General features: G+C 41.8%; 1 protein-coding gene across 1 annotated transcript in view; it reads right to left on the bottom strand.

The window, feature by feature from the left end:
• The window catches only part of Utrn (utrophin), a 490,302-nt gene that overhangs the window by 285,325 nt on the left and 182,935 nt on the right, over window positions 1-22,042 (bottom strand). The window contains exons 31-38 of the mRNA XM_051164610.1: window positions 13,948-14,121; window positions 12,295-12,450; window positions 9,659-9,829; window positions 6,097-6,276; window positions 4,497-4,625; window positions 3,980-4,150; window positions 2,075-2,236; window positions 1,246-1,383 (exon numbers count right to left, since the gene is read on the bottom strand). Coding sequence (XP_051020567.1) covers window positions 1,246-1,383; window positions 2,075-2,236; window positions 3,980-4,150; window positions 4,497-4,625; window positions 6,097-6,276; window positions 9,659-9,829; window positions 12,295-12,450; window positions 13,948-14,121 — 1,281 coding nt within the window. The remainder of the gene's footprint in view (window positions 1-1,245; window positions 1,384-2,074; window positions 2,237-3,979; window positions 4,151-4,496; window positions 4,626-6,096; window positions 6,277-9,658; window positions 9,830-12,294; window positions 12,451-13,947; window positions 14,122-22,042) is intronic.

The following is a 22,042-nucleotide window of genomic DNA, read 5'->3' as shown; positions in this document are numbered from 1 at the left end:
CTTTGTAAGACTAAGAAAGGGTTCTGCTCAAACTACTGCACCAACCAAGAACAAAAAATGTAGTAAAGATTGAACCCCTACTCTGATCTAGCCAATGGACAGGACATTCTCCACAGCTGGGTGGAGAACGGGGACTGACTCAGACATGAACTCTGGTGCCCCATATTTGACCATCTGTGGTGGGGAGGCCTGGTGGCACTCAGAGAAAGAATAAGCAGGCTAACAAGATGAGATTTGATAACCTATGACCATATAGTGGGGGAGGAGGTCTCCCTCAGTCACAGACATAGGGGAGGGGAATAGAGTGAAAGCAGGAGGGAGGGAGGAACGGGAGGATACAAGGAATGGGATAACAATTGAGATATAATCCGAATAAATTAATTAAATAAAAAAGAGAGAGAGAAAAGAAGGAAAGAAAGAAAGGAAACATGTGGAAGGTGGAAGCGGATGGCAACTTCATTTTGGATCATACAACAAGGTGCCTGCAGACAGAGACAGCAAATAGGCAGCAAGCCGAGGCCCAGGAATCCACTCAAATTCCAAAGTGATGAAATAAAATTGATTCCAGAAAGAACTACTGCAGAATACAACCCTGGGGAAAGACATCATTTAAAACTCTGCGAGGAAGCTACTCTTTCCGTGGTATCAAAGACTGCAGACACACAGTTGAGAAAGGAGAACACAGAAGGCTTCTGTGACAACCCCTAGCTCCACCACCACCCCAAAAATGTGACAGCCCAAACAGGAAGCCATCAAAGGGAACTCTTAAACACTCTGATAAGGATGCTGAAGTGTAGCTGTCCACAACTGATGGCTTCTGTCAGGAGTGCAGATAGAGAAGAGCCCAATTCCTCAGTTGTCCTTGGGGGGCTGACCACTGAGAGTTTGACCACGCTCCAGTGAGTATATGAAAAACACACAATGGGTTTGGTTCCCCTCTCTTCTTGTTTCTTTGGTGGGGGAGATCACAAGGGTGAGGAAGCACCCACGGAAGGGCTAGGAAGTGCGTCTGAGGGGGTGTATGATGTGAAAGCCCCAACTAATCAGAGGCATATACAAGGCACCAGGTCCAGCCCCCAGCCCTGAAAAAGAACAGGAATTAGTTAAACTAAAAAGAAACTGAGGCGAGGAATAATACAATTTCCTGACTGGTTTGCTTGAAAGTGTCTTTAAATATTGTATCACTGGCCTGGACACCACAAGTGGCTAAGTTCCTTATCCGCTGCAGCGACCATCCCATCATACCTTGAGCTTGTTGTACCGAGTATGCAGGAGGAGCAGCTGCAAACGGATCTTCTCTTTCTTACTGTCCTCCATAGGTTCGTGTAACAAGTGCTCCCCTCTCCGTAGAACGTCCTCAATCTGGCCTCTCTCCTCATCCACCTGAGTGTTTAAAGAAAAAAAAAAGTTGTTTTTTTTTTTTTAACTAAAAACAAAAATGCACACACAGAGTTAAATATTCTCCATTGTTCAGGGTAAGAACTAAGCGGAGACAGACAGGGCAGTGTGCGTCAAGCCTGAATGACCCAACCACTCATGATTTTCTTTAAATACTTTATATTTGAAAATAAAAATATCTCAAAGCTAGTTTCTCACACCTTAGCTAATGACTGCCATTGTTTGTTTTTTCCGTGAGACAAGGTTTCCTGTAGTCCAGACTATGACGGCCCACTCTTCCTGCATCTGCCTCCCAAGTGCTGGGCTTAGAAGAGTGTGCCACCACACTGGGTTGTATGGGAACCTCAAGAATTACACAAGCCACCTGACAGCTGTGACAACAGCCCTGACAAATCACATCTGGATTCCTCCCTTACACGTGGCGGGTCAAGCAATTAAATCCACATTGTTAAAAACAGAAAAAATATTGGGCGTGGTGGAACATGCCTCTAATCCCAGCACTTAGGAGGTAGAGACAGATAGACCACTGTGAGGTAGAGGCTAGCCTGGTCTACAAAGGGACAGCCTAGGGTACACAGAGAAACCCTGTCTTAAAAAACAAATTAATTAATTAATTAGTTGGTTAAAAAATAAAAGACTGGGGGAAAAATAAGAGTAGGATTTACAAACCACCCACCTTTTCCTCATCATTACTGGAGTCCAAGTGTTTTTCCACAACTTTCAATGTGTTTTCTATGTCATTTTCTAGCCTTTCCCAGTCAGAGAAAGGCCCGGCAGCTTCAACAACTCCAGCATGGTCCAAGCATTGGTAGGATGAAGGGACCTGGCCAATCTGCATCTAGGGAAGGAAAAGAGGAGTCTGCAAGTGTACTGCTGACTTGACTTCCAAACTCATCCTGAGAGGCCGGCGTCACACCAGGAACCAGCATTTATCTGAAATAACGCTAATGTCATTCGTCACAGAGCAATGATTTTTTTTTGGGGGGGGGGACAATCTGGACTTCTCTGAATTACACATTTTTCAACCTGGAGCCAGGGACATGAGGTGTATGCAGCTGACCATGGCTGCTTGAAGTACAGTATGGCTGACACCAAGGTGAACCCTCTATATACAGGAAACGAGGCCATGACCTAAGCCATGCCTGCCTCGGTCATAAAAGAAACCAGGGCCAGTCCTTGCCCAGTGCAAGGACAGCCTAGAGAACATCTTGTGTGCATGCTCACCAAGAATTCCCCTTGGAATTTTTGATACTCAAACCTCAAAGAAGATTGTATTCCAAAATGCCACATTTTCACATGTCTATACAGAAAAACAAAACAAAACAAAACAAAAAATAACCATTGCATTTGAGAAAACTGAAAGTCAAAATAGCAATTTTAATGAAAATAAGTAGAGAGAAGTAACATCCAGTGTCAGGCACATATGAGGAAAGTAACATCCCCACATCCTGCACAGACTTTCTACTGACCCATGCTGAGAGTACCTGGAACAGCCCTTGTACACCTTCTGCAGCAATTCAGTGAATTCTAAAATCTGATGCAAGCAGAATAGTAAGGAGGGAGCCAGCAGATACAAGTAAGATGACTTTAACAAACACAGCATTCCCAAGGGCCCAATAGTCATAAAATTAACCCAGGACATTGTAACAGACCATAGAATGTTACCATTAAATTCCATTTCAAGGGAGCATGTACAAAATGATATAAAATTTTTATACTTTATTATCATGAATCAATGAGTAAACATACTTATGCAACAGAATGGCTTGCAAAGGTCATTCAAGGGACAATGCTAATTTTTTTCCCTCTGCTCTCTTACCCTACTCCCCTGCATTAGTTTTTGTTTTTGTTTTTTTTTTTTAATTCTCAGGAATCTATAAAGAAGAATAAAATAACTTAAGTCAGAAAACAAGGAGACAAAGCCAAGATTAAAGAGGATAAATGCTAAAGCAAGGCCTTGTTGTGTTCTTTTAAGCCATGGATGAGTATATTCCTGGGCATGGAAAGAAAATGTGGTGCACTATTCCAGATGTTTTAAATTACAGGAAGATTAGAGAATGCCTATTTCCTGCACATATATAAAACAAATGGTCTTTTCTCTTTGTCATTTCAACATATAACTGTCAAGAGGTCAATTATCTAGTTTTGTGCTTCTTTTTTTTTTTTTTTTAAGTGCCATCATACGGGCACAGCTGAGATCCTTAAATGTTCAGTGTCCCGTGATTCTCCGAGCAGGTACCTAAGTTCCACCGTTATCTCCCTCTAAACTGTGAAAATGGTTTCATCTTTTCCACTTCACATTGCCTGAAGCTCCTACTGTGTGCCAGGCCTTCCTTGAGAACTCTGCAGTAAAATGTTTCTCCCACTCCCCTCTTAAAAGGAAGATGAGAAGAAAAGGAAAGAGAAAATAGGAAAGATGCACAGGGAGCTAAAAAAAATAATAACATAGTAGCATAAATACCATTTGTAAAGATAGGTGTTATTCATGGCCCTCATCTTAATTGATGAAGCTCCTTTTTTTTTTTTTTTTAGACATATACCCATGGGGAAAATGGTATTCTATAAAAATGCAAGTACTCACCTGGGCACTTTTGATGTGTTGGGACACCTTCTCAAAATTCCTGTTCAGCTCAGCTAATTTTGGTTCCACGAGTTCCCTACTGGCATTTCCACGTGCGTTCATCAAGATGATCGCCTGTTCACGGACTTTCTCAACCTGGAGGCTGGCATCATCCAGTTCAGACAGTAAACGCTGATGGTGAAAGGACAGAGACAGACAGACAGAGAGACAGACAGAGACAGAGAGACAGAGAGGGAGAGAGGGAGAGAGAGAAATTATTCCAAGGAAAAATCAAAACCAAACACGGGTGTGATGTTTACTATGAATTAAAGGTATTTAAAATAAATATCTGGGGATACAGGGAAGAGGTCTCAGTACCATCGACCAGAGGGAGTGCTGGTCATAGAAATCCATGGGATCTTGGTTTCACCCACCATGATACATGTTAAATAGTGAACTGCATGAGGACACCATGCACGCCACTAACAGCCCCAGAGAACATGGCAAATCACCCCATGGGACTCGTGAGGTTGACTACCTTCACGATTTCTTCCTGTTTACTTGCTGGTTTCTTTTCAATCTCATCCAACAGAGCTTCAGCTTGATAAAGCCAGGTACTGATGTGAGCGACATGTCCATCGAATATCTCCAGCTGATGCTGGTGGTTCTACAAGGAATCAGATGACACTGACTAAATTAAATGAAAGAGTAAGGTAATAATCTTAGATAGTATTGAAAGGGCCATCCAAGAGCACACTGTATGATGCGTGATTATATCCAACGATGAGCAATTGTGTTGGCTACATACTTTCACTTGGTTTGGCTTGGGTTTGGGGATTTTTGGAGGATGGGATGACTGCTTTACAGTTCTGGAGACTGAACACAAGGCCTCACACACTGCACAACTGAATACATCCCCCGCCCTCTTCTTACTTTTTACTTTGAGACAGGGTTTCATTAAGTAGCCTAGGCCATCCTTGAATTTACTATGTAGCCCAAGCGGACCTTCAACTTGTGATCCTCCTGCCTCAGCCATACAAGTAACTGAGACTACAATCCTGTGCTACCAGCCTAGACTCTTCTGAGAGGCAATGGGGTGATGGTTTTTTGAGACAGGGTTTTGCTACGTAGGTTGACCTTGAATGCTAGATACTCCTGTCTTGGTCCCTCAAGTCCTGGCATTATGAGGATGCATTTCCATGGCCAGATTTAATTATGTTTTTTTACTCTACATTTCTATGTGGTGATGTATCACGTGACAGAATTTCCCTAAAGTTATATGGGTAATGGGTCATGGAGAAGAATGTAACCCTCTGATCAATTGAGACCTAAGCAAATGACCTTATCTGCCCTACATGCTCTAACTGAATTGAAAAAAAAAAATAGCCAAACTGATAATTTATTCTTTTATCTATATGTATCCATTACTATGGAATTATATGAGTTAGATAAAGTCCTATCTGATGCACCAGAATAAAATAATAATTTATAAACAACAACTCTCACTTCAGAGATTAGGGCTGCCATATGTTTATCACTGGTAGAAGGAAGACCCTATGAAAATATAATGGTCATAATGACCATAATCATAAAAATATTAATGGGATTTTATTATGACAATACATGTTTTAAGTCATCTAATCATCATAAAATCATACAAGGTAGAAATTATAATAATGCCAATTGTATAGATTAGAAAAAGAAAGAATAGAGTTTTAAGCTAGGAGGTTAGCACTGCTTGCTCTTCCAAAGGTCTTGAGTTCAATTCCCAGCAACCACAGGTGGCTCACAACCATCTATGATAAGATCTGGCGCCCTCTCTGGCGTGCAGACATTCATGCAGGCAAAACACTATATACTTAATAAATTAATCTTTTTTTAAAAGTATGTTTACTAAAATATTAAGTAAAACAGCTCCTGCACGTAACATGAATATTGTACAATCATAGAGATACTATAAATTCTTCCATTTGATATCTTTTCAATAAAAAAATAAAATATAAACTAATAAAATTAATTCACAAGCAAAGTAAAACTGAGGCACACTGTAAACAGATTTTGAACTCTAATGAGGGCTATATGCTTTAGATATGATCATGAAGAGAAGGTATCACCACTGGCGTGTTCTGGCAACATACCAGCAATGTGTTGCACCAGTCCTCGGTCCAGGTGCAGACTCGGCTCCAGCCAGCATTGAGCACACAGAGGTTCTCTTCTAGAACAGTCTCGCTGCCCAAGACCAAGTGCTGAAGAGAAGCACTACTCTCTGTAATGGTATTTAAGTCAACTTTTCTCTTCTCCAGATCCTTCAGAATATTCTAGAAAGAAAACACACACACACACACCAAACCCACTTGACTTTCAGAACATAATAATTTACCTCATCTTATGTGTTTTGTTTTGCTATTTATATTTTCTTTTCCAGTAACATAAGAGTCTATGATTTCCTAGATAACTTGCAATCCCTTAATGGTTTATAAAACTCAACTCACTGACACATTGAGAACACTCAAAACCATAATGAAAATCAAGAAAGACATAAGAAATTCAGATGTGAGATTTAGCTGAAGTAAATCAGGGGAGGGCCAGTAAGACACAAGCTTTGGACTTCAGTTTCATATCACACAGTGGAACATTCCAGCTCTGGAAAGGATGACTGACAGGAACTCATATGCATTGAAGTGTTACCAGGAAAGAGCCCATTTACAAATGCACAGTGTGCAGAAATATGCAAACTCTCTCCAAAGCAGTACCCAGAGGCATCTGTGTCCCCAGCACTCCTCCTGGCATTTTATCTTTTTAACACTGTTGCTCCTTTTCCTTTCTTTTTTAAAAATGTATTCATTTATTTATTACATATACAGTATTTTGCCTGCATGTACTCCTGCCCTCCACAAGGGGACACTAGATCTTATCATAGATGGCTGTGAGCCACCATGTGGTTGCTGGGAATTGAACTCAAGACCTTTAGAAGAACAGACAGTGCTCTTAACCCCTGAGCCATCTATCCAGCCCTTTTTCAAAATATGCTGTTCAACTTTATGTCTATTTATGTGTATGTGTGTGAGCACACATTTGTGTGTGTGCCCATGAGGGCAAAGGCATCAGATCTCCTAAACCTAGAGTTACAAACAAAGGTTGGTCCTAAGAGTGAAACACTGGCCCTCTACAAGAGCAGCAAGCACTCTTAACCACTGAGCCATCTCTCTGGCCCAGTAGTACACTTTCTTAAATCAATGCTTAAAGCAATCATTTCAAGGAATTCAAGTTCTGTTGTGAACATTGCTTTTTAAAAAAAATCATATTTCAGAAAAGATACAAATCACAAATCCACTGAGCTGTATGACCTGGGGAAAGTGCGAGGAGGAAGGGGAGGACAGAAGGCCTGCAGAGGAAAGAGAAACTCTGGGCAGGGGCATCTCTATGACAAGCTGGAAAGCTAAGTCAGGGTAGGCTCCTGGGAAGATGAGGGGACTCTGGCAGACATTCCTAGTAGCAGGGGCCATAATGTCTGAGGAGGACACCCTCTAACCAATGAACTCCTGGTGGAGGGAAGGGAACACTAACCTACTCACAAAAACTTCAACCCAGGGTTTGCTTTGTCTACAGGATGTGCAGGGATAAAGACAGAACAGCTGGAACAAAGATTGAGTGAGGTCCAATCAATGCCTGGCCCAGCCGGGGACCAACTCCACGGGAAAGAGCCAACCCCTGGCACTATTAACAGGGCTCTGCTTTACTCAGAGGGGAACCTAACAGAGTTGTCCTCTGAGACGTTCCTCCCACCAGCAATTCAAGACAGATCCTGAGACTAACAAGCAAACACTGGGCAATGCTAGGGAGCCTTGTGGAAAAGCAGGGGAAGGATAAAAGGCCCTAAGGTGATAGGAACTCCACAGGAGGACCAACAGAAGCTAAAGGCCAGGGTCCAGGAGGGCTTGCTGAGACTGAAGCACCAACCAAGAACCAGCCATGGACTGGACCTAGGCCTCCTACACAGATGTAGCTCAGGCTTCATGTGGGTCCTCTAGTAAGGTGAGTGGGGGCTGTCTCTGATATGGACTCCGATGCCAGCTTTTTGACTGCCCTGGAGGGACTGCTTTCAGGCCACAGGGGAGGAGGACACACACAGTCCTGATGTGATTTGATGAACTGGGGTAGTGAGAGCTCCCCTTCTCTGAGGAATAGAGGAGAGGAAAGGGGAGAAAAAGAGAGGGTAAGACTGGGAGGAGAGATGGGGCTATGACCAAGATGTAAAGTGAATTTTTAAAACTAAATTTAAAAAATAATAGTAATTCCTGAAGAATATTTTTAAAAGTCACAAATCCACAAGTGAGTCAAGATTTAAACACTGCCTTGGTCATGGCACTTAGAGATGCATTTAAAAGGCACTCAGACATTTCCTATGTGGATTCTTCACCAATGTGAGAAGAAATGAAGAACAACAGGCATGCTTTGTTAGTTCAGACTCTGCACTCCTTCAGTGGTTATGTACTGACTGACGAGAACTGGTTTTAAGAACCATCAGAAATAATTACAGATGAGTGATTAAGTTGAACTAATATATACACGATCCTTGTGGGTTTTATAATAGAGTCCTGAAAATACTATTGAGTCTACGGAATAAAACACCCACTTAAATTCACAAATAAAAATGCCACTTAAAGTTTAATTTTAAATGTTGCACATAATATTTAAACGATGAAACTGAAATGTTTTTAAATCTTAAAACACACCACTGAGAGGATGGGTGGCTACATCTCACACCAGCGTTCCTCACACTCCACTGAGGAGAATGTGATGTGTGACTTGTGTATTCCATCCTCACAGCAAGTCTGTAAAACAATTGTGGGAATTCAAGAGTGTATTTCACAAGAGGCAAGTTTGTCATTACTTATAGTCTGTATTTAAAAATGATACTTAACAAAAAAATGGAGCATGTGAAACCAGAAAGAAGTATCATCAAACATTAATACACACAATTCAATATCAACTATACATTAATACATACATATATACATACATACATACATATATACACACGTGTGTATGTGTACACATGCATGCACGCACACAGGAGTACTGTTAAAATGGTTGATTTTAGCTGAGCATAGCTGCACATGACTGTAATTCCAGCATTTGAGAAGCTGAGGAAGAAGAAGTGCTGTGGATTTAGAGTCAGCCTGTGATACACAGTGAGCACAGGCTAGCCCAGGCTCCAGAGAGAACAAAGAAACAAAATTGTATTTAAAATGTTCTTCCCAGAACAGAGAAGCAGGAAACAAAGTAATAAAGAAAATCCAAGCTCTCCACCGTTAAGTGGAGAAGGAGATCTGACTTTCACACAAACTCTGGTGCCCCATATTTGACCATGTCCCTTGGATGGAGATGCCTGGTGGCACTCAGAGGAAGGATAATAGGTCATCAAGAAGAGACTCGATACCCTATGAGCATATACAGGGGGAGGAGGTCTCCCTCAGTTACAGACATAGGGGAGAGGAATGGGGGGGAAGCAGGAGCGAGGGAGGAATGGGAGAACACAAGGGATGGGCTAACAACTGAGATGTAATTTGAAGAAATTAATAATAAAAAAAAAGGAAAAGAAAAAAAAAAGAGAAAATCCAAGCTAGTGTCCACCCAGATTGTCCCAAACAAGCACTCCAGATGTGACACCAACAGTGCAACCCAACTGAAACTCACTTTAGCCCAGGAGATTTCTGTGTCCAGGTCACCAGTCACACCTTCTGAGGCAGACTTCTGCACTAGTTCTGCCTCTGTGGCAGAAAGCCACTCAGAGAGGACAGCGGCCTCCTTCTTCATCTTCCGGGACAGTTGCGAGGCTCTTTCCAGGTCCTGCTTCCCTTCTGTCACCTATACAAGGGGGGCAAGTGGATGGCAGTGAGTAAGACATGGTACAGTGCAGTTAAAAGCCACAACACTAAACAAGGCGCAGGTGAACGCAGACTCTAAGTGATGAACACTCTTGAGTCCACCCTGCTTCTCTAACTCCGACATGCCAAGCAGCTGTACAAGCACCACGGAACTTAATGCTAAGGAAGATTTGGGTATCAGGAAGAAAGTAACTCATAGCTCAACTTATAAGGATGCACACTTTTTCTCAGTCTCCTCAGTGCATGTTAAGGGCATCTTCTGCAAGGGACCACACAAAGTTGTGAGGCCTTTACCTGATTATTTATTCCTTCTCTTTCGGGTATATAACCATTCCTTCTTGGTAAACATTTTAAACAGTCTGATGGCACAGACACACACACACACACACACACACACACACACACACACACACACACACACACACCACATACACACCAACTTTCCTAAAGACCTACTCTCAGCCGGGCCTGGTGGCACACACCTTTAATGCTAACACTAAGGAGGCAGAAGCAAATGGATCTCTGTGAGTTCGAGGCCAGCCTGGTCTACAAAGCAAGTCTAGGACAGCTAAGCCTACACAGAGAAACCCTGTCTCGAAAAACCAACACCAACCAAACAAAAACAAAACAAAACATCCTACTCTCTACTTTTACCATATGATCCAAGCTATTTTCTTAGAGTGAGGTACTGGTCCCTGACTTCTCACGAATCCCTCGCAACAGATCAAATGGACATTTTGAAGTGACCACAATAGTCAGAAAATGAATGGCTGAACTCATCCTTGAAATATTACCTTCCTCAACTGCCCAGATCTTGTCCCTGTCAACATCTTGTTATATATTTTAAGATTACTTTTGCTAATTCTTGACACTTGGTCAATGGCCTCCGCTGACCACCTCCTCTCCCAGATAATCTCATCTGTGTCCTGAAAACTTTACCATCCACATGGAGATGACTCACAAAATCCACCTGCTCAGCCCAGATGTCCTCTTCAGATCTAAGTGCCTGACATCTCTCTCAAACAAAGTTAGAATGACAGCATATCAAAAATAGGCATATTGTTCTGCAGGCCTCTCTTTCTTCTATCACGCCAGTGTCCCAGTATTGGCACCACAGTCACCCATTGAAGCAAACCTACACCATAAAGGACATGCCCTACCTGTCCCTCTCCTCCACCACCAGACTAACATACCACCAAAACCTTGACATCACTTTCTACACTGGTATGAAAGCAATCTACTACATCTCCACTGCCACATATACTCAAGCCACCATCATTTCTTATTAAGGGGACCGGAACTTCCCAGCGGAACTCCTTACAGCCACTCCTGTTTCTCTCAGTGCAGCTTCCAAACTGATCTAGAGGCTGGAGAGGTGGCTCAGTGACTAACAGCACTTTGTGGGCAAGCATTAGAATCCAAGCTCAGTCCCGACACTATGCAAAGCACCTGACATAGTTGCACATTCCTGTAAGCCAGCAGCTTCAGAAGGGAAAAGGAGGAATGCTCCACATCAAATGACAGAGCCAGACACTCATATTTCTCTGGCTCCATGTGGGTCTGTCTCTTCTTCCCAGACATGTATCACACTTTCTCCTGCCACAGGCCCTTTACTCAAGCTGCTCCATCACCCTCTCCTGCTTTCACCATGGTTACTCTGCCCTATCTTTCAGATCTCAGCTTATGTAGTGCTTCCTCAAAACCTTCCCTAACCCAAGTCTGAAACTAATATTCAATTGGCATGAAAGAACTAAACCACCACCTAAGCTGGGTGTGGTGGTACACACCTTAACCCCAGGACTCGGGAGGGCAGAGGCTGGTGGTCCTCTGTAAGTTTGTAGAGAGCCTGGTCTACATAGCAAGTTCCAAGACAGCCAAAGCTGCATAGTAGAGAGACCCTGCCTCAAAACAAACAAAACAAAACACTACCTAAACCAGTTTTTCAGTATTGCCAGGTTTTGTTTCATATGTTTTCTGGATCTGAGTTTCGGGGGCAAACTCTCAAAGGCAGAGGACAATTTTTCTGTGGGATCCAGTCAGGTAGAGCCAGTCACAAACATGGCCTACCAACTCTAACACCCATCCACTAAAGGATACAATAGAAGATTTGAAGTCTTAGTAGACTAATAAGAACTACCTATCACCTAACCTTTACTAGATCTTGACGATGTTAGCGTACTGTTCAATTTATATATCCAAAAGCAAATAGGGTTTATGAAGAAACTAATTACTCTGCTGAGCGTCCTTAGAATGACTTATAAAATGTCACTAGGCATGGAGATCATAAATATTATTCTATACTAAGTATTTTTTAAATGTTTATATAACTACTAATGATTATACTCTCGCTGTACATGTAAAGAATAAAATATGATAGAGATTGAGAGAGGGAGAGAGGGAGAACTAGAGAGATAACAAAGGGGAAGGAAGAAACGAATGTCCCACCTGTGCACCCAGGTCATTGTAAAGGACCTTCAGAGAGGTCAGCTGCTCATCCATGCCTTTTGGGTTGTCCGTCTGTTGCTTCTGGACAATGTGCCTCCCTGTTTTGATGACAGTTTCGACTTCCAGTTTGACTTCACTCAAAGTTTTATATAGTTTCTTTAAAAGAGAGAAGCGGGGGGGGGGGGGGGGGGGGAGTTTACATCGTTAACAGAGAATCCCCAACTGGCATCAGTTCAGGGCACAGCTTCTGTGGCTGGACAGCTGCTCCTTCACCCAGGACACCAAAGGACACATTATCCGTCTCGAATGTGGGCTTGAAGGTTGAGTTGGGTGGAGTCAGGGCTGTAATGCTTTTTCAAACCCGATAAGATCATAAACTAATAAGCCTAGTGTTTGGTTAAATATAAAACAAGACGTGTGTATTAGATGTCAGTAGAAATCCTAGGTAAGCATTCATCATGAATGTGTTTTCCTTCAAAACCTATGGGAAGTATCAGACTGCAAACAGGGCTGTAGAGTCTGTAGAGATTATGGACTCTCTGTAGAGTCACACGGTAGGGCTGGCAGACTGCTCAGTGGGAAAGCACAGGCATACTATACGTACAAGGTTCTTGGTTCAGTTCACTGCACCAAAAGAATATTGTTTAATCCCAACATTGTGACTAGAAGACAGTTGCCCCTGGCAGTCTGTGCCTGAAGGAATGTGGAAATCCTCCACAACAAATGTAATTTACATGCTAAAAATATACATAACACTTTAAAGGATCAAGATGGATATGACTCTGTACAATTTTAGTTTAATGGGTCAAATCCCAAACTGTGTTCATCCCTGATACCTTGAACCCCCAAACTCTGTCTAGGCAGCTTACTTACACATCAGCATCCAACTCAAAACACCTCAAGGACACAAAGCCAGTACCTGTGATATCAAGAATAGTGAGTGACGTCTGCCACACTATCCCAAAAAAGAGAGTTGCTTACATCTGCAAGTGATTCAAATGCCTCCTACCCATGTACTCTTCCACCCACATAAGAAACAACCCATGGAAATGACAGTCTCAGCACCAGTATCTGCCCCCAGGGACTCCTCTAAGAAGATGGCCAGGCACACAAGTGGCTACAACATCACAATGTCATTTAAAACTCCCTATTAGAAACTAACTACAAAGAATCAAACAGTGAGGTCTTATTTGTCATTTATTTTTTCCCATCTTAAGTTTAAACTTCAATTTAAACAGCCTTTTCCTAGCCAAGCAATGTCTTTTTTTTTTTTTTTTTTACCCTGCAATATTCCAGATATTATAGATATGCTATGTCTAGAGATTTCAAATTTATTGTGGAAAGTTTTAGCTTATTGGTTGATCCTGCGTCCCACTTCATGTTGTGATTTACGTGTTTCTTGTTTCTTAATAAATGTTATTTATGCTCTTACGTCTATTTCCCTTATCTGCATAGACCATCACCACTGTTTGCACCCCTCCGATTTCTCTTATAGCTTCTATTGTCCTGGGAGAGCCACATTTCTTATTTTTTTTTAACATGTTCTCCATCATCCACGAGCCATGATCTAAGGAGCAAGAACAGGCGCGCTGAACTAAACCATCCATCCGAGCAGCTCTGGCTGTGTGAGCCGCCCCTCAGCCTCAGGCTCACCATGCACTTGTCCAGGTGGCTCTGGATGACATCAGGGTCTACATCCTTCACGTCGAGGACATGAAGCTCGGCCTTCACTCCATCCAGCACTCGCTTGCAGTCGAGCATCCGCTGCTCGAAGTTCGCAGGCTTCTGGAAAAGCTGGAACTTGGTAGAAACCTCCCGAAGTTTCCTCTGTTTGCAAAAACGAGAGTAAGCCACTCACCATCTCTCTCACTGGGTATTAATATAACACGAAAAATGCTGAAAGGCCTTTCAAAAGCCAGGCCAACCCAGGAAACTACAGAACTAGAGAGGTTCTGGTCATGTAAAGCAGCGCTTCTCAACCTTCCTAACGCTGCAACACTTTCCCACGGTTCTTCATGTTGTGGTGACCCCAACCATAACATTGTCATTGTTTACTTCATAACTGTAATAACGCTACTGTTATAAATCATAATGTAATATCTGATATACATGATATCTGATAAGCGACCCCAAAAAGGGTCATGACCCACAGATTGAGAACCACTGATGTAAAGGAACTCCTCAGTGCCGTGAACGAGCAAAACCCAGTATCTCGTCTCAGAAACAATAAATCTGGCAAGAGATGATGCCTCTGGAATAAGAGTGCATTAGCTTTCTAGCCTTTTCAAGAAAACCAAGTCATGAACATAGACCTCAGATGCCTTTCACCACGTTAGGAATGAAAGGCCATCTCATGCCACCCACTAAGGATCTGAGTGACCTCGCATCCTGCATAGTACAAGTCTCTGTGCTCAGAGAACGGTCTACATACAGCCAACTGCTAGGTCAGACTCATTCTCTCTCTTCTCGGCCTCACTATTAGAACCATCACCTCGTTTGCATCACGGTTCAGAGCAAAGGTACCGAGGTAACCATGCCTAGTCAGTCATTACCTGTAGCATGTCCATCTGACTTCCTCCTCTCGTGGCCCTGCCCCTCCGGGGAGGTTGGGGGCTGGGAGCGAACATTCCTTCTGAGCTCCTCCAGGGTCAGCTCATGGGCTGAGATCTCTGCCTGGATCTTCTACCGGGAGGATGAAGAAGGGAGAAGGTGTGTTTTTAAAGTACACCAAGAGACCCAAGGTAAAGGCTCATGCATGCAATCCTAGCAGTCTGGAGGCCGAAGCAGGAGGATTGCCGTGAATTTAAGGTCAATCTCAGCTGCATAGTTAGTTCCAGACAAGCATGAGTTATAGCACATATCCTGTCTTTATACAACAATAGCAAAGTACATGAAGAGATTAATAATAATAATAATAATAATAATAATAATAATAATAATAATAATAAATACAGAAGTTCAATGTGGTTGTATAATATATGATCATGTATTGAATACACTCTAATAAACTTGTGGACACATAATAATAACACAGACTGCTGCACTGCTGCAAAAATGTGTCATGTACCTGCTAAGGTCCTAGCACGTCATGTCTGATGTGCACATCTGACTTATACAGAATAACCTGTCGGCACTTTATGTCTTAAATATGCCATTTTCTAATGTAGAAAATGTGTGAAAGGAACTGGAAAAATGGCTCAGCTGTTAAGAGCACCAGCGGCTCTTCCAAAGATCTAGGTTCCTTTCCCAGCACCACATGGTGGTTTTATAACAGTCTAACTCCAGTGCCAGGGATTTGATGTCCTCTTCTGGCATCCCACAGGCACTAGGCATGAACGCAGTGCACATGTGCACGTTAGCACATCACCCACATGCATAAAATATGAAAGAGAAAAAGCGTGTCAAAGTCTCACAAGAGGGACAAGAACAGCTCAGAGTCAAAGCGCGCTCCACGAAGCATCTTCATCCCCCTGCCTCCAGCAGCTGAGGAGCAGGCTGCAGCTAACTGCCCTTCCTCAGAACGCAAAGGCTCTCAACATCACAGCAATACCTGAGCTTCCTGTGGCAGCTGGAAGGCATCGACCCTGTCAGTCAGGTATGTGGTGAGCTGTTTGTCCAGCTCGCCCAGGCTCTCCCTCAGCACCTGAAGCATGTGGTCGGTTTCACGGAGGACCTGGACTTGCTTCTCCAACGCAATCTGTTTGCTCTCCGCCTGTGCAGAGGAAGACATTTCCTTTGTAACTGCTGAGCGCAAATATAAATAGCTGACTGTGTTTTCTGGCCATGAAGATTATAATAAAGTACTGATTCAAGACTGTAGCTCTCCATATAAATAAATAATAACCATCAATAATAAGAGTGCAAATGTTCTCCTGGTATCTCATGGACAAAGTGGCTGAATCTCTCATTTTTACTTCTTTCTATTAATGTACACTATGACAAAATACAAGTATGAAAAGATCTCCCATAGGGCATATAAAATGGAATAAACATGTGGTATTTTAGGGGACTGGCTCAGAGGCTAAGAGTATTTGCTGTCCTTGTAGAAGGCCAGGGTTTGGCTCCACCATGATGGCTCACAATCATCAGTAAACTCCAGTTGTAGGGGATCAGACACCCTCTTCTGAACTCCACCAGCACTAGACACAATATAGGGCACATACACATATATGCAGGCACTCATGTATGTAAATGTCTTATAAGTAAAATTTGTAATTTATTTTCAAAAAATTTTAATTAACCAGAAAGGCAATGCCTATCAAAATCGGATATAGTAAAAATGTCTATCGAGAAAATAAATATCTAGATTTTTTTCCTAAAATTGGGAACAAGTTTTAAAGGTGTACATGTGTGTTAAAACACTAATTGCCACATGTCTTTGGATTAAGTGCAGTGCTACTTATAATCTAAATGTCCACAGTAGTTATTTGGTCATCTGTTAGAGCTATCAACCTTCTCACCAAATAACAATTCCCTTTTCTTATCACTGATACAAATATGTATGTTGAGATGTAATCTGGATATGAGCCAAGTGATACAGCTTTCATAAGTTAATATCAAATTCTGATGCCCTAATCATTCCTAGATATAGACATAGGAGTTATTGTTCTAGCCGGGCGTGGTGGCACACATCTTTAATCCCAGCAATCTGGAGGCAGAGGCAGGCAGATCTTTGTGAGTTCGAGAACAGCCTGGTCTACAAAGTTGTTACACAGAGAAACCCTGTCTCAAAAAGCCAATAAATAAATAAATAAATAAATAAAGAGTTGTTCTTCTTAAACATAATTGCGATATGATTCTTAGAGAAAAGTACATAGTTCACAAGGTAGAAATCATCTCAAAGGCGTGGTAGGGATGGGGCACAACTGGGAATTGAACCCAGGGCCTGTGTGTGCTAGGCAAGTGCTTTACCACTGAGCTCCATCCAGTATCTGAGAAGGTTTTGTTTCATTCCGTTTTTTTTTGGGGGGGGGTTGTTGTTTTTTGGGGTGGTGGTTGTTGTTGTTGCTGTTGTTGTTGTTTTGAGACAATGTCGTCTATGTAGCTTCAACTGGCCGAGGACTCCCTATGCAGGCCAGTCTGACCACAAGCTCAGAGATCTACTTGCCTCTGCCTCTTGAGTGCTAGGATTAAGACATGTACCACCATGCATGGCCTGACAATTTGGCTTGTATTTGTTTTTTAATCATCAACTTGTGCCTGACCTATAAATATGAGATCTATTCTTCCATGCTTCTTCAAGTTCTCATGCTCCCATTAATATCAACTGACTACTTTAACCCAACCGGCCAAAGCCTTAACTAACGGGGGCCAGTTAGACATTACTAAGTGTAACCAGCATGGAAGCTCCAAGTGAGATGAGCACTGGGTCAACGGCTCAGCGGTTAAGGGAGTAAGGGAGGGAGATCTGGGTCAGCTTGCTGCAGTAACTACCCAACCACACTGCGCATGTCTGGTTCTCACCAAGTGACTCAGATCTTCATAGCGGCTGTTAAAAGCCTCCAGCTTCTCGCTGATTATGTCATCCAGGATCCCACCATCAATCAGAGTCTGCCAAGTTCCCGAATCTGAGTACGATTATCCGCTGGGTGACGCAAAAACAGATTCCAGAGACTGTAATGGGGGAGAAAAAATAGTAACAGTACATTCTCTAAATCTAAATGGATGAGATCTACAAAATGCCATATTAAGACAAGTATTAATTCCACTTTCTGGAAATCTACCTAAGAAATAAATAATACCAATAATAAGGAAATAACTAAAACACAAAACTGCCCAGCACAACATTAACAAAATCACAAAACAAAACAAAAACATCCAAGAACATAAGTAATAATGTAATTGCATAAAATAATTCCAACAATTATTAATTGTATGAGAACTTCTCAGTGTAAGATATAAAACAACACTATATAAATATAATTATCTCAAGTGTTATTAACTACACTAGCAAAATTAAAGATTCATTTTTCTACCACATGATACAGACATACACTAAGTATTTCTATGTATACAGTTCCATAGACATAAATCCAATTAACTTTATGGGTTAAATATTATTCCCATTCTGCAGACGGGAAAACTGAATCACTGGAAGTTTTTGTCATATACAAGTCAATAAAAAAAGGGAAAAAACAAAACAAAACAAAAGAAACAAACAAGTAAAAAAACCCAAGGCTCCAGTTTGCAAAACTGTTAGGATCATGAGCCCATTGAGTGTTGGCACCCTGCAGTGTGTGTGCAGACAAGTAAAGAGAACAAGAGAGAAAAATATAGAAAACATTTCAAAGTGTTTATCGTGAAACTTGCTTTTATTCTTCTCCACTGCCTGGGTTTCTAGAGTTGATATTTACTAACCTACAAGGACAGCATGTGTGTCATTTGTTTAATGGGTGTCTATTTCTTTCCACGCAGTTTGTCATCCACTCTGCTTCATCTGAGAAGTGACAATCCCTCTCCACCCCATCCCCAAGAGCATCCATCTGCAGGAATGTAGCCCCCACAGCCCCAGCAATGTCTCTGAATTCCCATTCAGCTGTTCCTTCGATATCCACACTATGCTGCTACTTCTGCATAAGCCCTGGCCCTTTTCCCTAAGCAAACCTTCCTGGTTAGACTGCAGTTCATTCCAGAAGCAAATACCACCACAGTATCATGTGCACTCCTGGGCTGAAAACTGCAGAACAAGAAAGCCTTCAGGATACAGTACTTCTTGGCCCCAGGGCACTGAAGCCCCAGCCTTGCCATCCAGCTCCCACATCCGTGGAGCCCCTGCCTTCACGAATGCACATACCGGCCTGCCTCAACTTTTATATCTGAAGACAGTCAACTAGAAGCCACTTTACACATGGTTCATGCCATATTCTTAAGTGCAATAAAAAACAAAACAGAGGAGATGCTGAAATAAACTGGACCCCATTAAGTGAGCATCACTGGGTCTAAATCACACATGTAGCTCCTGCCTTACAAAGCTCATTGTAAAGAATCCCTGGGGGCTGGTGAGATGGCTCAGTGAGTAAACAGGAGCTTGCCGCAAAGTCTAACAACCTGAATTTGATCCCTGGGATCAACATGATGCAAGGGGAGAAATGACTTTTGCAAATTGTGCTCCGCCCTCCATACACACGCTATGGTATACACACATAGATTAGATACAACAGATAGCTAGCTAGCTAGCTAGATAGCTAGATAGATTGATAGATAGATGATAGATTGATAGATAGATGATAGATTGATAGATTGATAGATAGATAGACAGATAATAGATAGATGATAGATAGATAGATAGATAGATAGATAGATAGATAGATAGATGATAGATAGACAGACAGACAGACAGCACATCTGTCCTCATTGCAGTGAAAATAACCAGGCTCATCAAGAGTAAGGGGCCAACCTCCAGAGCGTCATGACAGCGTCTGTCCTCTCGGGCAGGGGCCTCCGTGCTCCGCACACGTTCCTCCAAAGTGTCCAACCAAGTGGTTTCCAGATCTAAATAGTGAAGCAGCTCAACCCAGCATGACCAGACTTCCTAAGGAACGGCAAGGGGAAACTTTAGACTGGAGAGAAGCCAGACCATCCGCCCTCCCTTCAGTTAATAAGAACTCTGTTCCCGTGTGAGTAACACGCAGGAATTCAGAAACCTATGAAGCTAGAACATCAAACAAACGAGACAAAACTAAATTTGTCAATGAACTAGGAGCAGTTAAGATGGAGGGAAAAAGACAAATGGAAAAAAGTCTGCCTCAGTTTCTGCCTTGAGCGGCAGAAGTAGAAATAAGCATTTCTAGTTTAAGGTCGGCCTGATCAACTCAGTGAATTCCAGGCCAAGCAGGGCAGTGTCGCAAGGCCCTGCCTCAAAAACACCAATCAACAAGGCAAGTGACGAAAAATGACTAAAAGATCAGTAAACATGTTTAAATATCTCTACTCCATTATCATGTCTGCAGAATTCGCCACAACTCAATCACTTGTTTCAGGGTGTGTTTCATTTAAATTGTAATAACTCAAAATGTTTCTTAAATTTTTCAACCAGATTTTCTTAAGCAATGAAGATGAGAGACAACCTCATTAAAATTATCACCACAGAATAATCCAGATCTTCAATTTAACAGGGAAGGGATTATTTTCCTAAAATGCAATGAAACATCTACATATTTAAGTTCATTTTCCCTCCAGTAAATGTCAGACACTACTCAAAATAAAAACTTGAATTCCTATCCGTTTAGTCAGCCAGGTAAAAGAAAGCATGCTGGGTTCTTTCAAGATGTTCGGGAATTTGAGGACTATAACATATAAAAAAGATTAAAAGATTAAACATATAAAAATATTAAAGCCTGAAAGGGATAAATTATTACTAATGAACTTTCTGAGAAATAGAAGCGGATCTTGGTTTCCCTAAAAAGTAAATAAAAATAAATAAGTAAATAAATAAATAAAAATCTTTCTTAGTTTTATCCTCCTAGTCCATCAAAAATTTTGACCCAATGTTTGACAAAATAACGGAGTTTTCTTTTATTTTTTTCTTACTAAGATAGGAAAATGTTCATTACAGGGCAGGGCCTGTTTCTCAGGACAGTATCAGCAATTGCATACCTCTAGAGTGTGGCATTTTCCTCGAATTCTATTACAGAGCAGTTGGTAACTTTCCAGAACCACATTGAACTCCGATGTCAACTCCTGGCCACCAGAGGGCACCTTGGCAGCCACCAGCTTGATGCTGTCTTTCAGAATTTTCACCCTCACCTCCTTCTGTAACACATCCTCTTTCGCTCTCTGTCCCAAGAAAGGAGTAATTTAAAGCATGGTTTACTGTGACCAATATCTTTCTTTTAAAAATAAATAAATAAATAATACGAAATTAAAATACCTGAATGATTCTATACGCCTGGATAGAATATTATTTAGAAAACTGCATAACGTGAGGTTTTTAAAAGAAGAATGCTAAAAATAAAATCTCACTCTTCAAGTTTCCATTCCCAGGCCTACAATGTTTTCATTTAATACCACCAGAGCTCACAAGGCAAGCTATCCTAAACAGTGTTTACTGACAAGAAATACTTCCAAACTCTGAGTTCAGGGTAAGGAACTAAATGAACTCATTTTAACGGACCACCGGAGGTCTGAGCACATTAAACTGAAATAAACACCCTCAAAAATAGCAGGGGACCATGATAGAGGCATCCGTTAAAATGTCCCACAAATCCTCGTAAAAAACATTTTCCTCCTAGAACACTGGTACATCCATCTTCCCAAGAGCGAACAGCGTACCGAAGACGATGAGGTTCCACCAGCATCATGACCCAGCGATCAAGCTCCCTGCTCTCCATGCGTGTTTAAGATGCTTGCTCTCACACACAAGAAACCCCACTTGCAGCCGCCTTCGACTTCCCCTTTCAGCTTTTCTTAGTGCTTAATGGATTTCAGCTCTCCCGGGGTGAGAGAAAAGTAGTTAAGTGTAGTGGCTTTTAAGTTCCTAATGGCTTGTCAGAGGAGTAAAAAATAAATAAGAGTGTTGCCCAATCAAAGATTTCAATCTCATTTCTCTCTGCTGACAACTACAATGACTTTTTAAACAGCACCAAACTACAGTTCAACAGTGGGAGAGAAAAATGAGGTAATCATTCTTCACACGGACCACCTTTAAAATATTTTCTATACTGAAAATATTTTTTAAATTTTTCAAAAAGAGCTACATAATATATGTATGTGAGTGTGTGCGTGTGTGTGTGTGTGTGTGTGTGTGTGT

Source organism: Acomys russatus, chromosome 21, assembly GCF_903995435.1.
Source record: "Acomys russatus chromosome 21, mAcoRus1.1, whole genome shotgun sequence".
NCBI lineage: Eukaryota > Metazoa > Chordata > Mammalia > Rodentia > Muridae > Acomys > Acomys russatus.
This window is presented reverse-complemented; position numbering and strand designations above follow the sequence as displayed.